Source organism: Diorhabda sublineata, chromosome 10, assembly GCF_026230105.1.
Source record: "Diorhabda sublineata isolate icDioSubl1.1 chromosome 10, icDioSubl1.1, whole genome shotgun sequence".
NCBI classification, from domain to species: Eukaryota; Metazoa; Arthropoda; class Insecta; order Coleoptera; family Chrysomelidae; genus Diorhabda; species Diorhabda sublineata.
In genome coordinates, this window is record NC_079483.1 from 5,767,951 (window position 1) to 5,790,168 (window position 22,218).

General features: G+C 30.7%; 1 protein-coding gene across 1 annotated transcript in view; it reads right to left on the reverse strand.

Annotated features, from left to right (window-relative positions):
• Positions 1 to 11,431: 11,431 nt before the first annotated feature.
• Positions 11,432 to 22,218, reverse strand: part of LOC130449596 (methylcytosine dioxygenase TET) — a 97,325-nt gene continuing 86,538 nt past the window's right edge. Inside the window, exons 7-8 of the mRNA XM_056787530.1 lie at positions 20,362 to 21,098; positions 11,432 to 18,529 (exon numbers count right to left, since the gene is read on the reverse strand). Coding sequence (XP_056643508.1) covers positions 17,599 to 18,529; positions 20,362 to 21,098 — 1,668 coding nt within the window. The 3' untranslated portion in view covers positions 11,432 to 17,598. The remainder of the gene's footprint in view (positions 18,530 to 20,361; positions 21,099 to 22,218) is intronic.

A 22,218-nucleotide genomic window follows, 5' to 3' on the forward strand; every position in this document is an offset into this window, starting at 1 on the left:
TCCTCTTTCCAAGCTAAACTATTAGCATTAATCAATTTTCATTTATTTGTGGCATGTTTAGTTGTCGTAATGAAACACCATTTTCTTCTGCTTCGAATGGGGTTTTTATAGCGCTATTTCGTCCTTTAATCGCTCAACTAACACTACATAATAATCCCTATTAACGGTTTTAACCTCTTTTCGAGCTAAATGATTAGCATTAAACCATTTTCATTTAATTGTGGCAAGGTTAGTTGTCTTAATGTAACACCACTTCCTTCTGCTTCGAATGGGGTTTTTACAGCACGATTTCGTCCTTTAAACGCTCAACTAACGCTACATAATAATCACTATTAACGGTTTTTTTCCTCTTTCCAAGCTAAACTATTAGCATTAATCAATTTTCATTTATTTGTGGCATGTTTAGTTGTCGTAATGAAACACCATTTTCTTCTGCTTCGAATGGGGTTTTTATAGCGCTATTTCGTCCTTTAATCGCTCAACTAACACTACATAATAATCCCTATTAACGGTTTTAACCTCTTTTCGAGCTAAATGATTAGCATTAAACCATTTTCATTAATTTGTGGCATGGTTAGTTGTCGTAATGAAACACCATTTTCTTCTGCTTCGAATGGGGTTTTTACAGCGCTATTTCGTCCTTTAATCGCTCAACTAACACTACATAATAATCCCTATTAACGGTTTTAACCTCTTTTCGAGCTAAATGATTAGCATTAAACCATTTTCATTAATTTGTGGCATGGTTAGTTGTCGTAATGAAACACCATTTTCTTCTGCTTCGAATGGGGTTTTTACAGCACGATTTCGTCCTTTAAACGCTCAACTAACGCTACATAATAATCACTATTAACGGTTTTTTCCTCTTTCCAAGCTAAACGACTAGCATTAAACCATTTTCATTTATTTGTGGTATGGTTAGTTGTCGTAATGAAACACCATTTCCTTTTGCTTCGAATTGGGTTTTTATAGCGCGATTTTGTCCTTTAAACGCCCAACTAACGCTACATAATAATCACTATTAACGGTTTTTTCCCTCTTTCCAAGCTAAACAATTAGCATTAATCCATTTTCATTTAATTGTGGCATGGTTAGTTGTCGTAATGAAACACCATTTCCTTTTGCTTCGAATTGGGTTTTTATAGCGCGATTTTGTCCTTTAAACGCCCAACTAACGCTACATAATAATCACTATTAACGGTTTTTTCCCTCTTTCCAAGCTAAACAATTAGCATTAATCCATTTTCATTTAATTGTGGCATGATTAGTTGTCTTAATGTAACACCATTTCCTTCTGCTTCGAATGGGGTTTTTACAGCACGATTTCGTCCTTTAAACGCTCAACTAACGCTACATAATAATCACTATTAACGGTTTTTTCCCTCTTTCCAAGCTAAACAATTAGCATTAATCCATTTTCATTTAATTGTGGCATGATTAGTTGTCTTAATGTAACACCATTTCCTTCTGCTTCGAATGGGGTTTTTACAGCACGATTTCGTCCTTTAAACGCTCAACTAACGCTACATAATAATCACTATTAACGGTTTTTTTCCTCTTTCCAAGCTAAACGACTAGCATTAAACCATTTTCATTTATTTGTGGCATGATTAGTTGTCGTAATGAAACACCATTTCCTTCTGCTTCGAATGAGGTTTTTATAGCGCGATTTTGTCCTTTAAACGCTCAACTAACGCTACATAATAATCACTATTAACGGTTTTTTTCCTCTTTCCAAGCTAAACGACTAGCATTAAACCATTTTCATTTATTTGTGGCATGATTAGTTGTCGTAATGAAACACCATTTCCTTCTGCTTCGAATGAGGTTTTTATAGCGCGATTTTGTCCTTTAAACGCTCAACTAACGCTACATAATAATCACTATTAACGGTTTTTTTCCTCTTTCCAAGCTAAACTATTAGCATTAATCCATTTTCATTTATTTGTGGCATGGTTAGTTGTCGTAATGAAACACCATTTTCTTCTGCTTCTAATGGTGTTTTTATAGCGCTATTTCGTCCTTTAATCGCTCAACTAACACTACATAATAATCCCTATTAACGGTTTTAACCTCTTTTCGAGCTAAATGATTAGCATTAAACCATTTTCATTAATTTGTTGCAAGGTTAGTTGTCTTAATGTAACACCACTTCCTTCTGCTTCGAATGGGGTTTTTATAGGGCGATTTCGTCCTTTAAACGCGCAACTAATGCTACACAATAATCGCTATTAACGGTTTTCCCTCTTTCCAAGCTAAACGATTAACATTAAACCATTTCCATTTGTTTGTGGCAAGGTTAGTTGTCTTAATGTAACACCACTTCCTTCTGCTTCGAATGGGGTTTTTATAGGGCGATTTCGTCCTTTAAACGCTCAACTAAAGCTGCATAATAATCACTATTAACGGTTTTTTCCCTTTTTCCAAGCTAAACGATTAGCATTAATCCATTTTCATTTATTTGTGGCAAGGTTAGTTGTCTTAATGTAACACCATTTCCTTCTGCTTCGAATGAGGTTTTTATAGCGCGATTTTGTCCTTTAAACGCTCAACTAACGCTACATAATAATCACTATTAACGGTTTTTTTCCTCTTTCCAAGCTAAACTATTAGCATTAATCCATTTTCATTTAATTGTGGCATGATTAGTTGTCTTAATGTAACACCATTTCCTTCTGCTTCGAATGGGGTTTTTACAGCACGATTTCGTCCTTTAAACGCTCAACTAACGCTACATAATAATCACTATTAACGGTTTTTTTCCTCTTTCCAAGCTAAACGACTAGCATTAAACCATTTTCATTTATTTGTGGCATGATTAGTTGTCGTAATGAAACACCATTTCCTTCTGCTTCGAATGAGGTTTTTATAGCGCGATTTTGTCCTTTAAACGCTCAACTAACGCTACATAATAATCACTATTAACGGTTTTTTTCCTCTTTCCAAGCTAAACGACTAGCATTAAACCATTTTCATTTATTTGTGGCATGATTAGTTGTCGTAATGAAACACCATTTCCTTCTGCTTCGAATGAGGTTTTTATAGCGCGATTTTGTCCTTTAAACGCTCAACTAACGCTACATAATAATCACTATTAACGGTTTTTTCCCTCTTTCCAAGCTAAACAATTAGCATTAATCCATTTTCATTTATTTGTGGTATGGTTAGTTGTCGTAATGAAACACCATTTCCTTTTGCTTCGAATTGGGTTTTTATAGCGCGATTTTGTCCTTTAAACGCCCAACTAACGCTACATAATAATCACTATTAACGGTATTTTCCCTCTTTCCAAGCTAAACGATTAGCATTAATCCATTTTCATTTATTTGTGGTATGGTTAGTTGTCGTAATGAAACTCCATTTCCTTTTGCTTCGAATTGGGTTTTTATAGCGCGATTTTGTCCTTTAAACGCCCAACTAACGCTACATAATAATCACTATTAACGGTTTTCTCCCTCTTTCCAAGCTAAACAATTAGCATTAATCCATTTTCATTTAATTGTGGCATGGTTAGTTGTCGTAATGAAACACCATTTCCTTTTGCTTCGAATTGGGTTTTTATAGCGCGATTTTGTCCTTTAAACGCCCAACTAACGCTACATAATAATCACTATTAACGGTTTTTTCCCTCTTTCCAAGCTAAACGATTAGCATTAATCTATTTTCATTTATTTGTGGCATGGTTAGTTGTCGTAATGAAACACCATTTCCTTCTGCTTCAAAAGGGGTTTTTATAGCGCTATTTCGTCCTTTAATCGCTCAACTAACGCTATATAATAATCACTATTAACGGTTTTTTTTCTCTTTCCAAGCTAAACGATTAGCATTAAATCATACGCATCCCAAAATATTATGGACCGCAGGTTCGCGATCGCGAAGAGCCCCAAGACTTTTTCGTCAATTATAGATGAGAACTACTGCTCCACAATACGTGAACATTCAAAACCTAACCTTCTTCATGAATACGGCACAATATTTCAAACAATTCGTTAATTGAAAAACTTCATGATTACGTGGGTGTTTGTATGTACCGAAATCTTCCTACAAAAATGATTGTAATATTATTATAATTAATTGAATGAAAAGTATAAACTTCCGCCCACCTTTTACGAAACGAAAACGAATAAATAAATAGTCTATTATTACTTATGCTTTCTAGTCATCAACACATAATAACAAACGGATCTTTACCTTAATTGTTAAGATTCTATTTTTCAATTAGCATTTAATTCGCAATCGACAATATCAAATATTTATATTAAAGCGTGATCGTAATTTTAAATTATGTAATCCGAATTAAATGTTGTTCATTGGAATGATTAAACAGCAAAACAGAATTAATATCTATTGAATAATCAAGGTAATTTTGAGGTCGTGTGTTTTCTTCTCGTGCCGAACGGAACTCATAAAGTTTGATAAAATAATGTTATATCATAATAACTTAGCAATCAATACATACAAATCTGGATAAGCAGTTAATCCGTAAATTATTAGTTTTTTAATTAATAAATTTATTTGTTGCTGTAACTTTTATTTACTTTATGTATATATTAAAGATAAAAATGGGATTTATCTATGGCAATCCGAGATGGTTGCAGCCCTCAACTGGTTTCCCAGTTGCTAAATTTATTGAATTCGTTGTAATGCACCGGTTCGATCCATAAAAATGGTTGAAACATCATACAAAACTTACCAACGAATATAAAGAATAAAATTTACTAGAGAAACGGTAGGGGAAGAATTCGAATCAATTGCGAGGTTTTATTGAATGAAGTTGGAGGTTGATTTATAATTTGTTCAAAAACTGGAATATTAAAATAAATAAATCGGAAGTGACTACTGCGCCACAATACGTGAACAAAGAAACATCAAAACCTAACCTTCTATATGAATACGGCTCAATATTTTAAACAATTCGTTATTATCTAAAAAAAAATATAAATACGAGGGTTGCTAGTCAAGTTTTTTGTTTGGTTGCTGTTTAAGTTTTTATCGTCGGTGTTGTAGTTTTTTTGCTGTTTTTCAGTTCACCAGTCAAATAGCCGAAAAAAAAACATAAAACAACGAAAAAATAGATAATTACAAAAAACCTTGTACCAGAAAACATCAATACTGATCATCATGTGACATATTATGAGATTAAGGTATACTTGGGCATTAGTTCCACACGCATATACTCAAATAATTGAAATTTGTAAATAACATGAAACAATTTATAGGTTAGATTGGGTTAGATTAGGAAAAGTGATAAATAACGTTATACCGATGATCCCAACGGATTTACCATTCGATTTTAAACGTTTACAATTTCCGGCACGTCTGGCCATTGCGATGACCATAAATAAATCGCAAGGCCAATCGCTAGAAGTTTGCGGAATCAACTTGGAGTTTCACTGTTTCGAGCATTGGCAATTATACTGTATCATAACTATCTATGTCTGTCAATATCAAATTAAAACCTTATAAATAGCATAATAATTGATACCGAGCATTTTTTTTATTTATTCTAATAAATTGTTTGTTTCAAGTTTATTTATACAAAAATTCGAGACAGTACGAAGTCTGTCGGTTAATTTCGAATAAAATATTCAAATTTATTCAAAATGTGTATTAAATCATTCTAAGCAGTTGCCGCAATGTTTGTTGCAATCTCGTTTCCGGAGAAGCAAAGTTAATTACGTTTTTATAAATACATTCTAATTGCTTCAATTATTTATTATCAAAACGTTTATTGATCTTCCGGTAAACGTAAATCAAACATTTGAAAACATGGAAGTAACACTCTCCACGATATATCAACAAAGAAAATACGATGGAAGATCAATATTTATATAACATTCAATTAGATATGCAAATTGCGGTTCCGGGTAAGTTAATTCTCCTAAACATAAATGGTAATAAACGTTTTTAAACTTTTTCTATTCAATCCAGCGGCAGCATTATGTTTGTAAGGGTGTGAGGACTTAAAATCTTGTACATTTTGAGGCAGATTATCTAGTTTAGAAGGCGTTGACTGGGAATGTCAAATGTCAAATGTCGAATGTCAAAACAACGTATAATAATTGCCAAGTTTTGTGAACAAAACCAAAATCTTAAGAAACCGTTTACAGTTAATCACTTTGGTAATAGCCAAACAAAAAATTTACGATATATGTCGATGTATTCAGACAGGATTAGGTAGAAAGCGAAAAACAATGCCAAAATAGAAGACAGAAGCTTTGGTTAAAACGACTTACGGACAACTGGGAGTCAGTTGGAAATTGTGCAAAAAAATTAGCGATCGATAAGGAATACGTAAGCAATATTCTAAAGGAATAACATGTAGTTCAAAATTCAAGAAAACCCGCACCCAAATATTCTGAGAAGCAACACACGAAACAAAAAACAAAACTCAGAAGTCTAGATGACGACGAACTTTTGTTTGGAAATCATTAACGACGACGAGTCATATTTTACTTTTGACGTATGTGAATTGGAGAAAAATAAGACGCCATTACGAGAAGTTCTTCAGATGTCTTGGCTGATATGATTATGAATCTTTTGGATTGTCTTAGGCCTGAAGTGAAACTCCATCTGATTCTTTAGTCATTCGTTCAGTTCGTTATTGACGTGGCATCTCGTGAAGCTCTGGTCCAAGGTATGGAGACGTTGCTCCTTTTTATACCTTGGAGAAGAATGGTGAAGGATGTAGAGATTCTGTATGAAGTGAAAGAAAAGAGGCCACATCATAAGAGGTCCACAATATGAAATCCTATAGCTCATAATTCAGGAAAAAATTGTTGAAAAAAAGTTCTATTAGAAAGAGAAAAATATCTTGGCTTAAGAACCTGGGAAAATGGTTTAACGTCATATTTTTATCATTACCTGATATAATTTTTGTCTTTAAATGTAATTTAACTAATTCCATGGACTACTGTATAATCAGTGCGTAGGCCTATTAGTAATTCTGCGACCAGTTTCGTATTGATGAAAAATCCTTAAATGAATTTGTGTTAAGTTTTCGAAAGAAGGTTATATGAGTTTAACTAACCGGTTTGGTAGCAAGTTTATAATTCCGATTCGAGTGACACATACAGTGAAAATTAGAAACAGCATTTTATACACACACCAAAAAAAATCAGTATCATTAACAGGTTAACTGCTTGTATGGTTAATACCGAAATTGATTCAATTTTGGATACAAAAAAAATGGAGTAAGTTAATAAATGCTGCAATTTGGAAAAAAACGTAAGAAAAAACTGCAATAACTAACACATGATAGTGGCAATGCAAGTTTATAGACTTTAAAGGAGATTATGTTGAAAAATAAAGAAGATTATGAGAAAAAAACTTCATACAAATGAAGAGAACGTTTTTCATTTCATTTCTCGACCTCCCCCTTTCTTCTTGTAAAATCTAATTTTTAGTACAGACTAGAACATTCCAGTATATTCGATGTTACGTAATAATATAGTAAAAGGCCTAGTTGCGACGTAAAGAAGAAGAACCTAATCCATTAAGCAACAGAACAATGCAATTTAAATGTTCAGCTGCAAGTTGCAAGATGCCATCTATTGTGATTATGAAAAATTTGGAAAGGCCAACATCTGATAGAAAAACAGAGGTTGGCATAAGTTTGACATGCTTAGCCGGACCTGCCTCTCAATTGAGAAACGTTAGTGTAAATGCATCGATCAAAATGAGAATCAATTTGAACACTTTCAGTAACCCTTTTTCGAATCCCTTAGGAATTAGTTGGTGTTGGGAAATCTACAAATGTGCTGGGTTTCAAATAGTACGTGAAGGTCTAGGAAACCCAGAAGACTTTGTAGGAAAGTGCAAGCTTTCTTCTATAGAAAAGAGTTTGCGACAGTGGACAAAATTCTTTCCACTATTCGAGATAATGAAAATGATGAAAACAATCAAGAGAAATAGGCTTTCGCTCAAAAAATCATTCGAGGATAGTATATACTAAAATAAAAGTAGCAGAAAGCTTTCCATTTCAGCAAGAGTTCCAAAGTAGCCGAAGGAACGAATTTTGATAAAAATATACACTAGGGAAATTACGTTGTAACCAGTACCAGTCGGTTGGTACCACTGAATCATGTTTGACAATTGACGTGGGAAATATTATTTGATTTTCAAAAGTTACAAGTCGCATTTATCTACTGATTGGAATCCACCACCAGAAAAAGAGCGCTGAATGATAATAATACATTTCGGTAGTTCAAATTGTTTTGTTAATGGTGATTTATTGAATTTTGAAACTACTCGTACTGGTAACTACCATGAGGACATGAATTATGACGTCTTTAAACAATGGTTTGAACAAATAATAGATTTTCTTCCATCCGGGCTCTATGAGTAAAAAAATGTACTTGCAGATTGTTAGATTACCATCATACACACTCTGGGTTAAAAGTTTTCGTCCACCCTATAATCCATTCATTAAATTTCAACATAATACCTCTTAACATCAAGCCAACGTCGAAACGGTGTCTTAGAAACCAAAAATAATACTGTCCATTAAAGTTTCGACTGATTTGTTTAGTATTATATAACTGAATTATTTCTTCGGTGTTAATGATTGTAGTTTATTCCCAGCTAGACGCAAGAACGTGCTGTGATTTATACTTTTTGGACCAACACATTTCGTATACGAATTGTTTTCGTTTCCGCAATTCAAAATTTGAAATGGATAAAACCAAAGAACTACCGAATGAAACTCGTACATGAATCGCAAGTCTTCATAGTCTAGGCAAAAGACACCGTTCCATTGCCGCCTAATTAAAAATACCTCGACGTACCGTGACTAGAACGTGGAAAAATATGCATCTACCAGGAGCCTTGGCGATAAAAAACGTTCAGGGTGGCCTCAATTAACCACAATCGATGAAGAAACGAAATTAAACTGGTGGTCGGTCTTTGGGCAGATCATTCACAATGTAAATAGATCCAAAATAATCGAAACTATTATAAATCGATGAGAAAATTATTGTAAAACTTTACTGATTATTCCGAAACCATAAAAATGCAGATAAAAAGATGTGAAGTCAGTTTTTGGACAGATCACAGGTCTGAAAGGCGTCCGAACCTTTGAAGGAAAATGAGATATGGAATCCTTTAAGAAGAGTCTACGTATTTTGGAAGTCGAACAATGGATCTTGTACAAAATATCTACTAGATATACGTGCAGAGTAGCTGAAATGCCAAAACTTCTCCCCAACAACAACAACAAACGCTTTTGATTTATGTTTTTTCCACTTTATTCATCAGATTTAGCACCAAATCTTTTCGAATAGGCACAATGTGCTGAAATACAAATGTATCACAAGATTTCTAATACCCACGACAAACAGGATGAAATTCATTAGGAAAAATGTTTTTCAGTGATAGTTTTAACGTTGTATTTGAAATATTTTTTAACCACACCACGTATATTAGATTTGTTTATATTTTTACTGTAAAAGGAGAGAAAAAAAAATTGAAAACGGAAACAAAACGATGACATACGGAGTTTTGTACACAATACGTCCTAAGTACAGGTACAAAGTGGCTGAAAATCAAAATGTCCCAACAACAACAAACGCTTTTGATTTGACAGGTTTTTTCCACTTTATTCACCAAATTTAGCACCAAATATTTTAGAAAAGACAGAATGTGCTGAAATATAAATATGTCACATGATTTCTGATACCCACGACAAACCAGATGGAAGCCATTTCGAAAAAAGTTTTCCAGTGATTGTTGTAATATTTTTTAACCACACCTCGTATATTAGATTGTTTTGTATTCTCATCTCAAGTGGTAGAAGGAATAAAATAAAAACGTTAATATTATATAAATGTATTCACAAGACAATACATATAATTTTTTTCTTAAATCTAAACTAAAAAAATTCTATTACTAGCGAAAATACAAATGATTATTTTTACGTTTAGTTTTCAAGCAGATACTTCAATTCAATGATATGAATTTATCGATTAATATTGCTTTCGAAAATTTCCTTGATGAGCCGATTGTTGAAAAACACCCAATTTTACAAAACAAAATCAACTTATGACAGTTTGTGGATAACGATTTTGAAGTACCCGCTCAACTATATACAAATATTCCAAAAGATTGCTTTTCAGTTTCTGTAAAAATTACCACACTAAAATTGTGTAAAAAATATATATACATCTTTTTTTTCTAACGCTAAAATACTTTGCCGGAACTGCATTGGGTCAAAATCGATTTCTAACGGTCCTAAATATATCTAAATTTTCATTAATGTATCGATTTGAACTGATAACTTTTATTAATTCGGTTAGTTCACGGTAGATGGCACTGATTCATGTTCAAAGAATATTTAATTATATATCGTTAAGATGGCGCTTAGCATCAAAAGTTTCAAGGTTTACTAGATTATGTAAATAAATATGAAATAATGTTATAAACTTGAAAAAAATTTGAAACATTTTACAAATATTTTCTATCAATTTTCTTTTTTTAATTATATTGATCGAAAGCTGGAAATTTGTCAGAAAATTATTTTAAGGTTAAAAAAATATTAAAGTCTATTTATTACATAGGATGATTTTATGTAACAATTCCACTTTATTCAAAAGTTCGTATCAAAAAAATAGTGGCTCTTCAAAAAAGAGGTTTTTTGGTTAGTTTTTCATCATATTTTAAAAAGAAAGCAGACAACGTGTAAAATTCTTCCAAATTTAATACGATTAGACGTGATTCGATAAAAAATGACCTCGTTCACGACATTTCTCAACTATATATTGTGTGTTCATCTCATGTTCCGTGGTATTATTTGACATTGACATGTGTCAAACTTCTCACCAGCTGTTAAATTGATTGATTACAAGGATAATATAAAGGGTTTTAACAGGTTTGAAAGTTAATGTAGATTTTATATAGAAAAATGAACATTGATAGTATATCATCATCATATGAATTTTTCAACTCTACATTCTGTGTTCCATGGTAATGTTTGACATTGACATATGTCAATTATCACCAGCTTTTAAAATGAGTACAAGAATGACAAAAGTTGTAACTGATTTAAAAGAAATTTGATGTAGATTTCATACCAGAAATGTACATAAATAATATTTAAATAAATTACGATTGACATTATTTTATTGACAGGCAAATTGATTTGACATAAAAAGATCGAGTTTTTCATCTCTGTATTCGGCGTTCCATGGTAATGTTTGACATATGTCAATTGTCACCAGTCATTTATTATTAAAATACACCGTTTTTTCACACATCCTTAATGAAGTAATTTTCAAAGGACACTTACTACCTCAGAAGAAACTTTAAAAGGTAAATTAGAGGAAATTTCCTGTAACCCTGTATATGATTGACATTTTCATTGAATAAAAAGTTATTGGCACATTTAAATCGATAAGGAAAATTAATTTATTAAAAAAATTAAAACGTTTCTTGAAAAAATAAGAAGAATTAAGACCAGTACACACGTGACCGGATAACTATCGTACGGCGAGGTCCGCATGAGAATATAATGTAAAATTTTTCGTTTTTAGATTTCTTTTGATAGAAAATCAGTTCAAAATTTGACGTTACGACCTCGTATCAAAATATTTTGACAGAATAAGGCGAAACGTCAAATTTTTACCCAAAAGAGATCTAGAATCAGAACGATTTCTCATGAAATATATAAAAAAATCTTTGAAGTAATGAATTGAGAAAAACAAAAAATTTTCATAAACTTACACTGAAAAAAAAGTACAACTGCTGATTATACTAAGACTAATAATTTATTTATCGTTTATTTTATACAGATGATGAAAAAAATATAGAATTTTGAGCCACCTTATATCAAAACGTTTTAACCCTCAAGTCATTTTATAAAATTCAAATTTATTATTATATCCATGAAAATTGTTTGAAAGAAAACGAGGAATAATAAATTTAGGACCGTTAAGAAACTCAAATTTCGAACCAATGTCGTAAGTCGCAAAGAAAACAGGTTAAATCCAGAAAAAAAATTTTGTTAATATTTTCTTGCCGGATTTTCGACATAATACTGTGTTTACATATTGCACCTCATCTTTAAATAGTCTATTGAAGGTAAAAAAAATTTAGAGAGGTAATTCGTTGAAAAAATAAACCCAGCAAAAAAATATAAACAAAAATTCATATAATATATATTTCTAGTATATATTAATTTAAAATTAAATAATAAATAAATAAATAAAGTGCTAAAAAGGAAAATATAATACATAAAAAAGTCTGGCTGCCAAAAAAATGGCCTTGGAAGAAATTTACCATATAAAATAAATACAATTTCATTTTTATCATTATTATTTTTTTTAAATCTATTTTTAAAATATTTGGCATCATTTACTTCATCTTTCAACATATTTATATTTTCGAAGAAGTGACTGGATATAATCCTAACACTATACAATAATTTACTTTCGTAGGCTTCTTAAGAACACTATAAATACTTTATTTTTTTTTATTATTATTATTCGTCAAAAAATATATTTTTAAAAACTAGAAAAGATAAATGCATACATTAATATCATACCATTTACAACACGCATGGCCTCTTCATAGACAACGTCGAAACTGATCTTATTAAAACCAGATCTGACAACATCTCAAATAAGCGATTTCGATCTTTCGAATCACGATAAAAATCTTCATAATTTGATCACATAATAATATAAATAAATAAAAATATATATACAAGGTTTTTATATATTTATGCAATAGATATAAAATTTATGTCACTAGGGGTGAATTGTATCCCAAATTCGAGGCTTTCCCTGGGGGAAACCCAAATAAAACATCAATAAAGGAGAATTTCTAAAATAATTTCTTGTAATCTCACTAATATTTACACAAATTTTCAACTAATCCCTTAGGGTTCACTCATCAAACCCATGATCACATATGCATCGCTTGTTTGATGATCGAAAATTGTCGAAATATAAAAATTGGTTTGTAGTACACAATCCTAATGGGGATCCACATTATAGTTAATTTACTCCAAGTGTTCCTTAAATACTTAAAGTTTCATTGGCGTATCAAATTACTTTTATTTTTTATTGATGTGTGTGTGTGTGTATTGATGAAAAGATTTTAATTCGGTGTATCGTGTGTAGTAAAGTCACAATCATAACCTAGAAATTTTTTAACAGCCACCTAATTTATTAGTTAATCTTCATTAATATATAAAAAAAATTTTTTTTTTAAATATTATGTAGTGTCAACTGTTTTTGTAGTTTTTTTAATAGTGAAAACTTTTTTTCATTTTAATGTATTTTTTCAATGTTTTACGCCTCGAATTTGATACACTCGGTACAGTACCGTGTATTAAACAAAACAAAAAATTAATTACATAAAAACTGATAAATTTCAAAAAAAATTATCTTTTGTTTACTTATTAATAAGATACAATATTACATTTCTCATAAAAACCTTTGTAGTTTATGAAATAAATTATATTAATATGTGATCATACTGTATATGTACTTAAGTTGTAACCGTATGCAAAACTTTTTTATTTATTTTAGAAAAAAGTTATTCTTGATTAGTTATAAAATCTAAAACGCAATCAACTGGTAATAATATTTTCAATTAATTTAAAAAAAAGTTTGTAAAAAATTTAAAATAAAAAACTAATTGAACAAATTCATATGAAAGTCGTTTTTAATGACAATTTTCTAAATTATCAAATATTAAAACCATAGATAAATGTTATTTAACAAATCAAGATAAAAAGTTCCATAAAAATGAAAATAGAAAAATTCCAGGAAACCATCTTGATTTCCAAAACTAAATTTCGCTAAAAAACACATTGTTGTTCACCAAACTTTTGATTTATATTGATCTAGAAGTAAAATTCGTACTTTTTGATAAACTTCGTAAACGATTTGAAAATTTTTTCATCAGGTATAACTTTTTTCCCGAAAGGGTTTTTCATATAGTTCCAATTTACGGCTACATACTGTATAATTAATGGTAAAGGCAATAATTACGGATTTTTTTCTACTATACTATTTTACAAGATTAGAGGTAGACCTACCTCAATTTGTGAATAAACGCATTCTAATGACAAAAAAGACGGTTTTCGCCAAAATTTCATTAAATCCAACTTAATTAAATTGTAATAATTTCTTTATGGGTTTAAAGCATTGTTATTTATAGTTACACCTCCAGAAATAAATATTTATAATCATATACCCTTTAATTATAATCTTTAATTTAAATTTTCAACTTTTAATTAACATTCTGATATTTAATCAACAAATTCCTACCCAAAACCAGTAATTTGGATTTTCAAAAGGTGTTCGGTACAATACAATATGATAGAATGAGTAAAATCCATTTTATTCAACTGATTAACTACTAGAAGCAAATCAAACGAGTCAATAAACAAATAATACTATTCAGATCGCATAAGGAATTTAATAGATTTCGAAATGAAAAAATGAATTGAATCATTTTATTGATGGTTTAAATTCTTTAACCTTCTGAAGTCTTCACAGACCGACAATTTACAATTTTTCTGAAAATTTACGTTAGTGCCACGCTACCCCAGACACCACTCTTCAGTACAAAATTGTGGGTTGCATGTGTCAAACGTGTCAGTGGTTAACACGTGCTGGGTCCTATAGACTGACCCCCAGGGGTCTACGAGGAAGTTCTACAACAGGAATATACTTGAATTTCGAGGCAGTAAAAAGGTTGATTTTAAATTTTTTTGTGGGATTATTTTGAACTGTTTGTTTTTACTGGAAAATATACTCGAATTCATTTCTGAGGGGATGACAAGATAATATCCCGCCCCGGGTGCCACTAAACTTTGGTACGCTACGGTGGGACCCATCTAAAGTCATATAGTTTAACAGAGCACAAGAGAAATCTTGCTCTGGAAACGATTAAGGAAATGTATGTTGTCCAGTTGGAGCCATTTCAAAAAAATAATGTAAATAACATCAGAACTTTTCGGATTCAACTAGTGGAAAGTAAATAGATATACCTGAAATTGGAAAGCATTTACATACCATAAAAGAGGTTTTAAGTGCAACATATCTTCAGCTTCCGTTAGCACATTTGTTCTTGTGCAGTCAAAATTAAAGAACCAACGTGGAATAGAAAAGGTGTCCAAATTAGTATTTTCAAGTTTTTCAATGGAAATTGAAAATTATTTGTTTTTTTTTAACTATTTTAAGCATTCTCTCAATTTCTTAGGTTAAATAGATAAGACAGCTTATGTGAATTAAAAGCGAAATATTTAGCAAACTTATGATTTGATTTTAAATAATATTTTCTATTTAGAAAATGAGTTGATTCATATATTGGTGAATATGAACAAATTTTTTACTTACACAGCTATATTAAAGAAGATTCAATGGTTTTAGCGAATACACGATAAACTACATTTATTCACAACAGTAAAAAATATAATCTAGTTTCTTTTTTTTAACTTTATTAAGTATTTTGTGAATCAAGTTAACTTATTACCTGAGTAACATTTGTCGATTAGTTGATAATCGCGTTTTTTTTTTGTCTCACACACTAACTTAACTTAAAAATGGCAATTAAAAATCCGCAATGTGATAAAGATCATAAAAAACTTGTGCAGGATAATAGACAACTTGGACTTATTTATTTTTTTTTGGTATCATCTTCAGTTTCTATTATAGCAGCAGCAAAGACTTATCAATTTTATTTGTACTTTATTTAGTTCGAGATCAGAGGCACTCACATTATTTCGTACTACTTTACAAAAAAACGCTAGTTTCGAAAAATATAACAATAAAGTTACGTCGAAACGATTAAATCTTCTTCTTTTACAAGACGACTGTTAATGTACTACAAAATACTTTTAGATGTTTAGATCAAAAGTTACGTTGAAATTATTAATTCTTCTTTTATAAGACTGCTGAGTTAATGTACTACGAACTGCTTTTAGATGTTTACTATACGTTTATAGCAATAGAGGCCATAAAAAAAGAATTTCATTGTTGTTAACCTCAAACACTAAATGTCTTATTTGTTTATCTGAAATGAATAATGCATAAGCTCAGAACGAATGGTTTTTGTAATAAAAATTTCAATACAACTCGTTAAAAAGTGTTTTTCTACTACGTTTAAAAATAGTATCACCAACATTCGAAGTAATTATGAATTTATATCACGTTTTTATATCAAGGTAAGTTAAAAACCAAATTCGTTAAAAATGAATGTTGAATGATAATCTATAGTGAATATTTTTTATATAAGTAATTTTTTAATTATGAATCTATTTAATTCAAATGCATTTATGTTTGTTTTGAAAAAAAATTATGATACGTGGGTGCGTCAATAAATTTTAATCTCGGGTCTGTTAACTACGAGGGTTACTCTCCTTCTGTCAAAAGTCATTTGTCATTCAAAAAAAAAATATTTTGAGTTTAACAGCAAACTACTAGGTGATTTGAGGAGAGAAATTGAAAAAAATCAATTCTATATTCATTAGATATTATTTTTTATGGAAAGCTATGCCCATTTAATTTTTTTTTCAATTTTATAATACAAGCGTACATCGATAAATGGCAAGTTCCGATCTTTTAGCTGCAGTTCTTCCGTTTGACTTCTGTCAAAATTGGAATAATAAATTTGACAAGAAACTACTTTGTGATTGGAAAAATGGAAAAAAAGTCGAATTGAACATTATTTTTTATGTGAGCTGGGCTTGTTTTATTTATAAAAAATTTTTATGATACGAGGACGTGTCAATAAATGCCAATCTCTACAAAGGTCATTTTTTACTCAAAAATCAGAAGTCTTGTCAAATTCAATTTCAGACTCATATTTATATGTATTTAGGTTTGAGGTTAACTCTTAACTTTTTTACTTGTTTATATTGAAAAAATTTTGACAGGAATCAAATGACAGATGCTTGTTAAAGAAGCAGCGTTGCCATTTGGAACAATCCTCGTATAAGGTCATTTTTTCCTCAAAAATTCAAAAGTTTTGTCAAAGAAAACTCAATTCCAGCCTTATATTTATTTAAAATATTAGAATATTTGAGGTTAACCCTGAACTTTTGATTTATTTATATTGAAAAAATTGTTCAAATTTTGACATGAACCAAATGACAGATGCTTGTTAAAGAAGCAGTATAAAAGTCATTTTTGTTCTAGATAAATTAGAAGTTTTGTAAAAAAAAATTAATTTCAGCCTCATATTTATATATATATATCGAAAATATTTGAGGTTATAAACTTTTTGTTTCTTTAAAAAAAAGTAGTGGTTCAATTTCAGAAAGGAAAAATATTTTTTTTAATTATTTTTCGAAACTACGTTAATTTTTTTTTTGAAAATGAATCATTGCATTCGATCTTTCTATTATTGTTGAAAAAAAATAATAAAAAAAAACGATCCGATGCAACGATTCATTCAATTCGTATTTCTATTTAATTCTTTTTGCAGGTTTCGTCCTGAATATCTTCCGGAATCAGATGAATCAGACAACCCTTTCCGAATAAAAAACTATAACCAGATGTCAGGGGTTCCGGGTTGTATCTCGGTTTAACGGGATCTAACCTTAAAGCAGTCTTGCAACTAAAATTAGGATAAACCGGAAGCAAATACATCTCAGGTTTTGTCTGGATACGCAAAGGGCATTTTTTCTTGATAAGGACCTGTAACGATACAGGGATACATTGGAAAAACAGTAGTAAAACTTTGAGATGGTAACGTCGGCGCTCTAACGACAATATCATTATTGGTTTTTAGAGAATGACTAACATCGATATCGATACCGTCTAATTTCCGTCTCATTTTCTCTGTGTACTCGTCCAAACCGTGCTGGGGTTTATTCATATTTCTATGTTGGTAAAATACTAATGAAATACGTGTAGGGGAAATTCTATTTGGGACTTTTAGGGCCGTAGTGGCGTGCAATTCGTGTTTGGCGCATTCGAATAAAATACTACCGTGAGGTAGAGCGATAGCCACGCCACCTATATTAACGTCCCGGAAACATTCGGAGTTATCGGTATAAGAAATATCGATGGTTTTTTCTTTATTATCAATCGGGGGTGGGGTGGTATCGATATTCGAATAGGAATCGTCGAAAGGGTTGTTGCTAACGCTATAGAAATAATTATTATACGGGGAAGGGTAATAATTATACGGTGAATAATAATAATCTTGATTGTAGGGCGTTTTGAAAACGGAAAATTTCGGTAACGTTGGAGAGGGAGAGGAAACGTAACTGCTATTACCGTATAAACAATCGTTTATTGAAGAATACCAAGAAGAAGAAGAGGAACTGTTATTACTACTGTCAGAAAAAGTTTCGTACCTCGATATCGTTTTATTAGGATAACCGGATACGGTACTCGTTATCTGATTACTTTGCACTTCATTAGTACCTAATGGAGACGTCGATGATTTCGAGGAAGATGGCGATTCAGGTGTCGAAGATTTTTTTTTTGGTTTTTTCGTTCCTTGGTTTTTTTTGGATCTTCTTATTACGCATTTTTCGGCCGGAGTGGAAGAGGTACGAACTTCGCAAGTGTATCTAGAAAGGGAAATCTATTTTAAAAATTTAATATCGATTAAAAGTGTTAGTTTCGCGATAAAATTTAATAAAAAAAGGGCAAAACACATGCAGAAGGATACAGAAGAGAAAACAATAAATAAAAAATTAAATGATATAAAAGAGATCACTAAATTTTTCAAAAAATACAGTAATTGCTTGAAAAGTCACTAAATATTTAAGAAAAATCACTGAATTCTTGCAAAAACCACTAAATGCTTGAAAAAATAATTGAATACCTTGAAAAAATCATTAATTTTTTCAAAAAAAACGCAGTTATTACTTGAAAACCAAATAAATATTCAAAACAATCACTGAACGCTTGAAAAAGGTATTAAATACTTGCAAAGACAACAATTTTTTCAATAACCGCAGATATTGGAAAAAATCACTAAATATATGAAAAATAACAAATGCATGAAGAAAACCCCTAAATGCTTGAAAAAATCACGAATTTTTTCAAACACTGATTTTATTGCTTGGAAAATCACTAAATGTTTAGGAAAAGCCATCAAATACTTGAGAGGACACTTATTTTTTCAATGATTGCTAAAAGCTTGAAAAAATGATTTCATACTTGAAAAAAATCCCTAAATGCTTGAAAAAATCACCAATTTTTTCAAACGCCGCATTTATTGCATGTAAAACCACTAAATTTATGAAAAATAACAATAAATGCATGAAAAATATCCCTAATGCTTGAAAAAATCACTAAATGCTTGAAAAATATGTTGAATACTTGAACAGATCACTAAATTTTTCAAGACACAGAACCGCTTGAAAGTTTACTAAATATTCAAGAAAAATCACTGAATGCTCGCTAAAATCACTAAATTCTTGGAAAAATGATTAAATACCTGAAAAAGGTCAACAATATATTCAAAAAACGCATTTATAGATTGAAAAGCTACTAAATGTTTCAAAAAAATCACTAAATATATGAGAAATAATAGTGAATTCAAAAAAAATCCTCAAGTTCTTGAAAAAATCACTAAAAGCTTGGAAATAATATTAAATATTTGAAAATATCACTAATTTTTTCAAAAACAGTTATTGCTTGAAAATTCACTAAATATTTAAGAAAAATCACTGAATGCCCGCTAAAATAACTAAATTCTTGGAAAAATTGTTAAATATCTGAAAAACGTCAACAATTTTTTCAAAAAACGCATTTATAGATTGAAAAGCTACTAAATATTTGAAAAAATCACTAAATATATGAAAATATTTACGAAAAAAATTCCCAAAGTGCTTGAAAAAATCACTGAATACTCGCTAAAATCACTAAATGCTTGGAAAAATGATTAAATACCTGAAAAAGATCAATAGTTTTTTCAAAAAAAAAGCCACTAAACGTTTGAAAAAAATATTAAATACTTGAGAGGGCACTTATTTTTTCAAAAACCGCAGATATTTCTTGAAAAAATCACTAAATGCATGAAAAATAGCAATAAATGTATGAGAAAAATCCCTAAGTGCTTGAAAAAATAACTAAATGCTTGAAAAAAATATTAAATACATGAAAATATTTTTCAAAAAAGTTATTGCTCGGAAGGTCACTAAATATTTAGGAAAAATCACCTGTGAAGTGCCTCGCCATAGAATTTTATCTAGGATAGATAAACATATAACAGGTATGGAATTGAAGCTGAGGATTGAAGAGACTCTGTTAGTCCAATTGGAAAAACATTCGAGATTTTTCTGTCTCAAATGGAACCAAACGTACAATAAAGATAGTATCAAATAGCCCCTGCATCTAGTAGATGAAGAAATGATTTCTAACCTCAACACTTCACCAAATTGAATATACTCACTTTTCCAAAACTTCTATGGCGCCAATTTCAACTTTCCTTTCCTGGTTTTCCTTGGAATTAAATTCGTCGGTATCTTCCGGTATATACAGGGGTAAAACGTGAAGTTGTTCATCGGGCGGTTTCTCCAAACCCCTATGTTTACATAAAGTAACGACTACGGTTAATCCGTCGATCATGTTATGTAAATCTTTGTGAGCGTGCGCGCAAAAATCCAAACAAGCCGTCACTCCGGAAAAAGGTCGACCCGGTAATTTCCCCAAACGGCAATCGGATGCGATGTTTTCGTAACGGATTTGATTTTCGAACGATTGCGGCGCCAGCGATCGATAAATCGGACTGATGTGATCGGCTAAATTTTGAAGTTTATCTTCGATTATCGCTTCTTCTTGTTTATCGGTCAAACGGAATTTTCTCACTTCCTTGGATCTGGTGAATTTGCAGCCGTTGTAATACATCGACCACGAACAACCGAACGTGTAACTAGCTCCGCACGTGGTTTCGTCGATACCTTGACAGGCGCACGTTCGAGGATCGTTCGTCGAACATCGGCGCTTAGTCGGAATACCGTAGTTGTTGAGTTTGTTAGAGAGGAGGTTGTAAAGTTCGTCGGAATTTTCTTGGTCCACTCCGTCCCACGCGACGAGGCATACTACGATAAAAGCCGAACGACAATAGTGACCGTGTCGTTGTTTGACGATTACCAAGTATTTTTCGTTTTTGTTTTGACGACGTATCACCTAAAATATTTAAATAAAAACATTAATTAGGAAAGTTGAGAGGGGTTCCCACGAAATAAGAGAATATTTGAAACTACGACCGAAGTAACGACCTTTTCGTAATTTATTTGACGTAAACGGGATTTTTTAGTGAGAATGTCACTTTTTTTTTGTTTTTTTAATCGTAATCAAATAAAGACTACCTCGAAAATCGTAGTCATGCGCTGTGAAACTATTTTACGCGACAACGTGTCATAAGAACATATTTTTTCATAAAAAAAAACAATGAAGAATTATTTTTTCAATAAATTTATATAGAGATATCAGAATTAGAATCGGTACAATTATAAATTATTGTTATTTTTAAAGGAGATTTATATAAATTTATACATAATTATGACCAAAATTGAAATAATGAAAAAAATAGTGGAAATCCCCCATTTTCGTTCATAATTTTTTGAAAAAATACAATAAATATATTTTATAACCAAAAAAAAATGATTATGTCAAAACTTGATTTAAAAAAAAACTTGACAACATCGCAAATCGTTAATTTGAATTGATGCAATTCAATTGATCATAATGAATAGTATGGGAAAGTTTTAGCGTCATCAAATACTGTATTAAATTCCTATCAATTGTCATTTTTACGTAATTTGACAGTTTATTGACATATATTCACTATTATAACAATATAAAACATTACACTTAGTTTCATACATTTGCGTTTGAATTGCTATTTCTTTTTATCAAAAACACGATGGCGCTTCATGACTTTATGACTTTATTTTCTTAAAAAAACTACATAACCGCAAAAATAATTATTTCAAAATAGTTTCGTATGAAATATGCATTTTTAAATGAAATAAACTTGGCAACATCGCTTCAATAGTCTGGGAAAATTTTGACGTCATCAATTACTGTATTGTATCAACTGAACTCCTGTCAATTGTCATTTTTACTTTATTTGACAGTTTATTTACATATATTCACTTCCTAACCTCACATTGCTTGTTATATCGACATATAAAACATTACACTTAGTTTAATACATTTGACTATGGATTTCTACTTCTTTTTATAAAAAAAATGGTGCTTCGTTACCTTATCACTTCATTTTCTTAAAAAAACAACATAAATA